This window comes from Macrotis lagotis, chromosome 5 (genome assembly GCF_037893015.1).
Source record: "Macrotis lagotis isolate mMagLag1 chromosome 5, bilby.v1.9.chrom.fasta, whole genome shotgun sequence".
NCBI lineage: Eukaryota > Metazoa > Chordata > Mammalia > Peramelemorphia > Peramelidae > Macrotis > Macrotis lagotis.
Window position 1 is genome coordinate 111092777 of NC_133662.1, and position 9795 is coordinate 111102571.

A 9795-nucleotide genomic window follows, 5' to 3' on the forward strand; every position below is an offset into this window, starting at 1 on the left:
ACCTCTTATACAAATTAAATATTCATGTGCTTTCAATAAAGGTTTGTAAAAGCACAAGTGCCTTCTGGTAAAGTTGACTAGAAGCTATTTTATTGTGAACTACTTTAATAAGGCTGCACACTCTCCCTTTAACTTCTAGTTAAAATCACTAATCTAATAGAATTTATTCAGACCACAAACATTTATTAAGCACCTATTTTGTGTAGTCTGGGACTAATACAAAATTAAGAGAAAACAGAGTTCCCGCCCTCACAGAATGGAAGTAAAGGAATAATACAAATAACTTGTAATATTTCCAAGGAACAAAGGCAAGACAGGAATGGTGCTGTGGTGATTAGATTTGAAATTAAAGTAAAAGGGAAGAAGGCTAAAAAGGAGTGGAGAAATAAAGCTGACAGGGCACTAAATATCAATCCTTATGTACCTTCCATTTTTGCCCAAGTTCCTTTTGTCCACTCTCCCCAAGGTGTTGGAGGAAAAGTCTGTACTTATTTTCTTGCTATATGTTCTAAGTATCCATTTGTAAAAGTTAATCAGTGTTAAATGGTAAAGAAACTGCATCGCTAGTCACTAATGACTGTCATTGAGGTTTGTGTGTGTGTGGAAGGGGTGTTATAGGTCAACCCCTCAGTATAACCCTAGAATACTAACAGGATAATGTAACTAGCCTAGGAGAATGAACCAAAGATTGACTTACTAAGGGAGAATGAAAGCAGTTTAGAGTTGGAAAATAGGAGAACTCCAAACCCTAAAGTGCCAAGCCCTGTAATGTCTGTTTGGTAGTCCCTGAACAATGTAGATAATGACCAGGAGGAATTCCAGGATTCAGAATATAAAATCAGGAGGCACAAATCCAGAAGAAGTCATAAAAAGATAGGGAAAGTCCCACATGTTCTGAAAAATTCATAGCAGCTTTTTGTACTAGCAAAGAATTGGAAATTGAGGGGACACCTATCAATTGGGGAATGGCTGAACAAGATATGGTATATGAATGTTATGGAATACTATTGTTCAATAAGAAACCATAAATGCTCAGACTCTAGAGAAGCATGGAATGAATTACAGGATCTGATCCTGAGTGAAGGGAGCAGAATCAAGAGAACATTGTATACATTATCAACAACATTGTAAGTTGATCAACCTTGATGGATGTAGCTCCTCTCTGCAGTTCAGAGATATAGGATAAAACTAGGCTATGGACAATGTTATCCCCATGCAGAGGGAAAAAAAAACAAAGCAAAACAAAACAAAAAAACCCTTCAGAATCTGAATGAACACTGCATTCACTTTTTAAATGTATTTCTTTCCGATAGCTTTTCTTTCTTTTCCCTTAATCCTAATTCCTCATACGGAAAACTACTAATCTGCAAAGATGTTAAACACAAATGTGTATGTACAATATTAACATGATTATTTACCACTGAGGGGAGGAGGGTGTGAAGGGAGGGTGGAAGGAAATTTATGTAACTTAAAACTATGCATATGCATGTAGATGAATGTTGAAAAGCTTTCATAACATGTAATTGGAAAAAATAAAATATCTATTGAAAAAATAAATACATAAATACATAAAATTAGGGGGCACAAGGGATGCTGACCATAAAATAGGATAAAATCTCTTAGAAAATGTCTTAAGTCATTGTACCTGGAAGATTAGTTCAACAAGACATACATTGTTAGGTCCCCTCCTCTTTATTCTAAAGAAGGTTAAAAATCTTCTAGACAGATGAAGGAAATCATAGACCAGACATTGAAGAGAATAAAACAGGTCGTTGTATGGGGGGGGATCTGAGTTTTTTAAAAGAAAAATTTTATACTGGTCCATGACTAAGGTAGCTATTTTCCTTAAAAAAGATTTTCAAAAGACCCTAGATTTTTCAACTGAACCACTATTCTCATGGGGAATAGATGACTAAGGACTTCATCTGAATCCAGAAGCTAGAAATAAAGAAACATTCTATAGTATCAGTCCAATGAGACCATGGACACAATCCATGTATAGGAAAGTGTATAGCCAAGATGGTATTCCCAGCAAAACAATGTCATATCTAACAGTCTAGCAGAGCAATACCACCTGGACAACATTCAACAGAAATTACAAAAACAGAAGAGACTTTATTTAAAATATCATCATGTAGTAGAACAGACAATATAGTGGAACAGTTCTTGAGAGCAGATGATAGTGCCTGTGGCAATAGAAGCATGAGATACTCTGACCTTTAGGCTCTGGCCCCATGCATTTGTTTTTGCATATGTGTTCCTTATGTGTGTGCCCATTCTTAGCATTGACGTAATCTATGTTTATGAGTTTCCTAGGTTTATTAAAACTGAATTAATTGTGTCATCTGGCTAATAAAATAAAGACATCTGTGGGGGTTCATAAAAATATAATTTTTTTTGAGTGAATCAGAATCCACATTGTACCTTGAACTTTGAGATAGCTATTTCTGAGGGATCTGCCCTATGAGGGGAATGAGATCCCCAGATGCTACAGATCTCCAGTTTTGTTTCATTTCTGACAGACTACCTTACTGTGCTACATATACATAGCTGGTACAAAGTAGGTACTTAACAATTATTTTTTAAATTATTAGATATTTAATTGATGGTTGATACATAGTATATTATTTCAGTATCTCCATCTAATACTCAAGCATTCAAATGAATTGGAAACCTCATTGATGTTAGTATTTCCTCCACCAATGAAGACCATAGTCTACTCATCCTTCCAACCTATGCCACACTGTCCATATCCTTTCAGAGGAAAAGTCTGCCCAATGTTTCAAAGGCCTTCCTCACTTTCTTTTAACATTAAAGAGGAAAGCAATGAAATGCAAAGACTGTTTGATAATTTTCCCTCTCTCTTCCCATAGAACCAACCCATATTCTCTTCCTTTCAAACATTTATTTATTTAATGACATCCTTACTTCCTTTACTCCTTCATACTTCTTTTTTTTGATATGTATTGAAACTTGCTCATGTTCACCATAAGCCTCTCCTCTGCCTTTGTGTAATTTTCTATTTCAATGCTTTGTAGATTGTAGAGTTCCATTATTTGTAGCCTAAACTAGAATATTGACATTTTAAAAATTGAGCCTTTGTTTCAGAGAGAAGATTGGACTCATTAAAAGAACTTTGTAATTTCCCAAAGGCAATCTAGCCTTGTCTCCTCCTCCTAGAAAGTTCAGATCCAATTGTTGTGTTTGTCCAAAGGCCTTACATATATACTATTATAAGCCCTAAATTATATCTATCTTGGCATTTTTCTCTATATGGAAAACCAGGAAACAGAAGGAAATTGTGACTAAATGGAATTATGGCTCATGGATCCTCCTTAGTGAGGAAAATGGAGGAAATAGCAAAGCAAATGCAGGTAAGAAACACAATTTATTATATTTTTGGTTATTTCATATTGCAATATTCATAATAATTATTTGCAAAATAATTATTTGCAAATAAATCCACAGTGAAAATAATTGTAACTATGTATTATATACCAACATCTGTTGCAAAGGGTGAAGAAACATTATATAAACTTCCAAATCAGATCAATATGCCTTTTGATATTCCACTATTTCAATTCAAATGTGGGAATAGTGAGAAATATATTAATAATCATGAATCAACAATGAGGACTGAGAAAAGTCAAAGATTTTTAAACTACATGGACTCTTCACATCACAGTTACTTGGAGAATATAATTGCAATTGGACAGGAAGAATACATGACATGAGAATATATTACAAAATGAAATTAATTTTACTCAACATATATGAAATTACTCATATAGCATACATCTTAAAGTAATAAAATTATATTTATATAGGACTTTAAGGTTTAGGGAGCACTTTAAATTTATTATCTCATTTGAGTCCCACAATATTGTAAGATCTAGTTACTCCATTTTACAAGTTAGGAAACTGAGACTTAGAGAGTTTATGTGATTTACCCATGGTCACAAAGAGAGTAAGTGCCAGAGTAAGATTTTAATCCAGATCTTCTTGATGGTAAATTAACAAGGCATACAGCAGACCAAGCTGTCTCTCCAACAACCTCCATAATTAGAGGGTTTGCTTAAAAAAATGTCTGATAAGTTTATTTTACTGACAAAGGAAACACCTTTAAGTTTCATGGATAATTTATCTGGTGCTGAAAATAAAGTTCCTGCCTCCTTTGGTCTGCTACAGCTGAGTTATCACTATTTTAGTACTGTAATTTGTTTTATAGGGTAATAATTAACAGGACAAGTCTGTTGCCAAGAAAGTAAATCACATTTTGCTGTTTTCTTCTTTTCTCAAAAGACAAAACCCTGGCCTTTAATTAAAGAGTAAGTTTCAAGGGCACTATCATCTGGTGAAATTGTGGAACATTTCAGCAAGGGGAAAACCTTCTGAAATCTTCTATGCACAATTCCTTCTTTTGAAGTGAGAAATAGCACAGGTGACATTAAAATGAATTGTTTTTCTATAAAGTGCCCTACAATCTTCATCTCCCTTCTCTACATAATTCCCTCATTCCTTCTCTCTCTCTTTCTTTCTCCCTCCCCCCCATGAATAAATTGTATCACTCCCAATCCAATTATTATATCGTACAGTTCTAAAAACAAAGAATTTTAGATCTGGAACATCTTAAAGATAATAAAATCTAATGCTTTGCTTTTCCATATGAGAAATTGAGGCCCAAAGAAGAGAAATGCCTTGTCCAAGATCACATAGCTTTTCAGTAACAAAGCCGGTACAACAAAGAGGTATTCCCACTCCCATACTATTTCACACTACCTACTTTGTCCACATCATTAACCAAGGCATCTTCCTCAGCCTCCTTCTTACCGGCATGTCTCTAACCTCAGAGTTCCTCATTGTCTTTGCAATATGTATATTAGTTCTCTCTCTCTCTCTCTCTCTCTCTCTCTCTCTCTCTCTCTCTATATATATATATATATATATATATATATATGTTTATATAAATCCAGACTATATTAGTATATATGTATGCAATATATATAACTATACCACACTATATAGTATATATGTATGTATATTGTGTATATGTATAGTCAGAACCATCTTTCAGATGGTTCTCTCCCTTTCTCATGCTCTCATCACCCCCGAATTTCAAATGCCTCTTCATTCTCCTTTCCTTTTCACACTACTGGGTGTTCCTTCCTTATTGTTTTTAACTATGAGAAATTTCAGTTCAGCCTGTCTCCTCGATGCCCAGTCTTCTTCCTCCTTTCTCTTTCTTGGAGGTTCTAGGAGCACTCTTAAAAACAACCAAAGTGACTGTTTTAAGCTTCTCCCTATCCCTGAACCTACTGTTATTCTGCTGTAGGGAGGCGGGAGAAAAGAGTTGGGGGCGCGGCCAAGAGACCCAACTGCTCCTCTCAGATCCAAAGCTCTGATGCTTGACGTCACAGAGACTTGTCTGTCAGCCCTTTCTCTCTCCTTCTATCTCACTCACTCACGGAGAGCGGGAAGAAGCGCAAACCACCTACTTACTGTGTACTCAGGTTCATCTTGCCTCCTGGTCACAAACTGAACCAGTCATTAGCAAGAGGACCACCCACTGAGTGGACAGCAGGAGCTTCAGGAGACTTATGTGAAAGCAATCCCCATGCAAAACGAGCTTCTGCATCCCTAACTTGCCCAGGTGAGTGTCCAAAACCCCTTGAGAGAATTTAGGAGGGTGGGCTAGGGGATGCAAGCACCCTGTTGCCTTGAAAATTCCCATTTTCCACTAATTCAGTTCAAATGTGGGATACAACTCTTCCAGTAATCTTGTGACAAGGAAAACCAGGTCTTTCGTTTTCTTTGCTCCCGAGCTCGGAGCTCGGTCAGAAACTTTGCTCGTCAGAACCATGGACAGCGATCCACCAGCCATTAGGCATCTGCATTGTTTTCAGTCTGCAAAAATGGGAAAGACCCCCAGCTTGTTTTTACACTCCGCCACCCTACCGCGTGTATACGTCCACACGTGTAGGCTCTGCATGTATGTCCGCTTGCACACACGTGATTAGTATCTGTGCATGACAGCATGAACACTATCAGTTTTCAGGAGTAGATGAAAATATATGCACGAGTATGTTTTCTGTGCAAGTCCTCTCTGCCCTGGGTTTCGATTCTTCAGGCTAGGATGGGGGTGAGGGGCACTTCACTCGGTGGAGATTGTCTGGGAATCCGGAGCTGCACCTAACACAAGTTTTTCTCCTTGGGTGTAGGCTGCAGCTCCGGGCCAACATGAACGTGAGTGCCACCTCCCTAAACGACTCAGGGGCTGTGGATACAGCAGCAGTTAGTGTGGAAGGAGCAGCGACAGCAGCAGCATCCGACCCAACTCGGTGGTTGCCCCCCGGGGGTGCGGGGCTGGGCAGCGGCGCCAATGGGTCCCTGGAGCTCTCCTCGCAGCTGCCCGCGAGCTCGTCTGGGCTGCTCCTGTCGGCCATCAACCCTTGGGATGTGATGCTGTGTGTATCCGGCACTGTGATCGCCGGCGAGAACGCACTGGTCGTAGCCATCATCTCCTCCACGCCAGCGCTGCGCACACCCATGTTCGTGTTGGTGGGGAGCCTCGCCACCGCTGACCTGCTAGCGGGCTGCGGGCTCATTCTCAACTTCGTGTTCCAGTATGTGATTCCTTCTGAGACGGTCAGCCTGCTCACTGTGGGCTTTCTCGTGTCCTCCTTTACTGCCTCTGTCAGTAGCTTATTGGCCATCACAGTGGACCGTTATTTGTCCCTCTACAATGCACTCACTTACTACTCAGAGCGGACCCTATTGTGCGTCCATCTCATGCTGGCGGTGACCTGGGGGGTGTCCCTATGCCTGGGGCTCCTGCCGGTGCTTGGTTGGAATTGTCTGGCTGACCGTGCCTCTTGCAGTGTCGTCCGGCCGCTCACTCGCAGCCATGTGGCGCTACTTTCCACCACCTTCTTCGTGGTCTTCGCCATCATGTTGCACCTGTACGCTCGCATCTGCAAGGTGGTTTGCCGCCACGCTCACCAGATCGCCCTACAGCAGCACTTCCTGGCCCCACCTCACTATGTAGCCACCAGAAAGGGAGTCAGCACTCTGGCCATAGTCCTTGGGACTTTTGGAGCCAGCTGGCTCCCTTTTGCCATCTACTGTGTGGTGGGCAGTCATGAGTACCCATCAGTGTACACTTATGCCACCTTACTCCCTGCCACCTACAACTCCATGATTAACCCCATCATCTATGCCTATAGGAACCAGGAGATCCAGAGATCCATGTGGCTCCTCTTCTGTGGTTGTTTCCAGTCCAAAGTGCACTTCCGTTCTAGGTCCCCTAGCGATGTGTGAAAGGGTCCTCTCCTCCCTTCCAGCACTACACAAGTTGACAATATTGGTTAACTACACAGTGCCTGTTGATGAACTTCTAGATCCATTAGTGTGGAAGTCTCTTAAAAAAAAGCCCTAAAACCAACACTAAAGCTCACCAAGAAAACATGCTTCAGGTTAGCACTTTTATATATATATGTATATGTATATATACATATATACAGTGTATATACACACAAATATTTGTATCCTCTGAAAGTGTTCAGGGTATGGAGCTTACAATTCTGTGAAAAAAAAATGTGCTTGTATACCAAAATTGTACATCACATTTGTAAAGTGAAGAAATTTCAATACTGCTTAAATATAGCACTTTATTTCTAGCTGCTGAACTGCCAAAACAGTGTTGCCATGTTGAAAAGCAAGGGAAAGAAAGTAAACTGTTGTATTTTTGTTGTATGTGATAGTATATTTTGCTGCACACATCGATAAATTACAACATATTTTGTACACAAATAAATACATTAAATGTTTTTGTGTATGTGTCTAATTGCAAATCCAATATTTTAAATCTGATTTGTTAAAATATTTTTATAAGTTTGGTACCACAGTGTTCCATCTAATGGTTTTTAAAATGAACATTGGGTTCTAACATTTTTATTTTTCTTAACCTAATTATGATAGATAAAATAAAATATATCAAAGTTGGGTAATACTAACGTTATGGATTTTCAGAATTGGAAAAAGTCTTAGATTACTTGGTCTAATTCCTGTTATCCACTCTCTTCTTGACACCATCCTCCTGATAGAAGATATTCACTCTTTTCCAAGACAGTAAGACAGTCTTTCAAATATCTGAGGACAATTTTTATGCATGAACACTTCCCTCACATACACACATTACCAATTCCTTCAATTGATCTTTGTATAGTTTCAAAGAGATCCTTCAAAAGTCTTCTCTTTTATATATCAATTCTTAAATTGTTTGGAGTTGTTAAAGAAGTACCTATTTGTGGAGTATGGAGACAAGCCATTGAGAACTAAGACCCAAATGTGAACACAGTTTTCCCTCAGGCATCTGTCATATTTCAATCTGAGGAAAATTTAAAAATGTTTAAAATTCATTTTGATTTAATTAGAATAATGATGGTTAAGTCCTATAGGAGTAGATTGTTCAACCAAGAAAAACAAATTAAGTCTTCCATGTCAGGATTCCAAGGTATTTAGTGCAAAAGATAGAGGTAATAGAATGTTTGTCCTTCGTTTTCAAAGAAGACCACAACTTCAGGGAGGTGATGCCATGACAAGTACATGAATTGTAAGGGGTGGGGGGGCTGTGCTAAGTCACCAGCCTTACTTTCTCCTCCAGAGTTATCTGAGTCCAGTAGCCAGATCCACTGGAGATGACCCTGGATTTAAGAGTCTTGCCCAAGGTCACAGAGCTAGTAAGGGACAAGTTCATGAGACCAGATTCTAACTTCCATCCTCCTGTCTCCAAGACCAGTGCTCTATCCACTGCGCTACCTAGCTGCCCCAAAGGTAGTAGAAATAAGGGTTATGGAAATTCACAGCTCACTGAGTATAAAACACTTTTAAACCACAGTTCATTTAGTATTTCTAAAATTATTTCTATTCTCCATTTCAGTATAAATTATTTGTCAAATAGCTATCCATGTAACTCCCAAAAAAATTCTTGAAGACAAGGGAGATATTTTTAAAAACCTGAAAACAATTCTGAGCTGATTGAAAGGCATAGGTTTATGTGAATACAAGGAATCAATGATATTACTAAATTTTAGAAAATATACACATTGGTATGCATTAGTAATTTGTTTCCAAGGAACTCAGAATTGAACATTGAATTTTTTTTATAAAATTTATTCCTTAAGGTTAAACATTCTTGTTTATCCATCAAGTCATTTGCTCCAAAATAACTCATCTTTTTAGACTGTCAGCAACTTCGAACATTGTTTGTATCCAATTAACAGCTAGAGTAGATCCAAGTAGGTTAAAACAACAAAGAATTGAATGTTAGTTCTTACTCTAAATTTGCCAAAATTTTTTGAAGAGCTGAAAAAAAATCCAGAGATAGAAAACAAAGGATAACAGAGGGACAGTGCCATGAGGCATTTTTAATTACAGAAAAATAACTTACAAGCAAGCAAAAATATCCTAATATTGGCAAGCAATTTGACCAGAATCCAAATAATGTTTCCAACCAAAGTACTAAGATATAGATGAAAAAATCTGGTTTCTGGTTATTACATAAGATTATACTTTATCAGAATCTCAAAATTGGAACTGACCTCAGAGGTCCTATGTCCAACTTTTGCCTAAATTAGTAAGGTCTCTACAAAATCCTCAACAAATACTAATATAACCTTCATTTGAAGATTTCCAGGAAGGGAAAATGACCACCTCCCAATGCATCCCATTCCCCTTTGGAACAGTTTTAATTGATAGAAATCTTTTACTCAAAGTCTCAAAATCTTCCTGTTATCA

General features: G+C 38.2%; 1 protein-coding gene across 1 annotated transcript; it reads left to right on the forward strand.

Moving 5' to 3' along the window:
* Positions 1-3041: 3041 nt before the first annotated feature.
* GPR6 (G protein-coupled receptor 6) lies at positions 3042-7577 on the forward strand. Its single transcript, XM_074190230.1, has 3 exons — positions 3042-3374; positions 5511-5650; positions 6219-7577. Exon 3 carries the CDS (start codon positions 6238-6240, stop codon positions 7315-7317), a length of 1080 nt encoding a protein of 359 aa, XP_074046331.1. The 5' UTR covers positions 3042-3374; positions 5511-5650; positions 6219-6237; the 3' UTR covers positions 7318-7577.
* Positions 7578-9795: the final 2218 nt, after the last annotated feature.

Bases quoted from the DNA above. Each gene is read 5' to 3' on its own strand.
- GPR6 (XM_074190230.1), top strand. From the start codon at position 6,238: ATGAACGTGAGTGCCACCTCCCTAAACGACTCAGGGGCTGTGGATACA.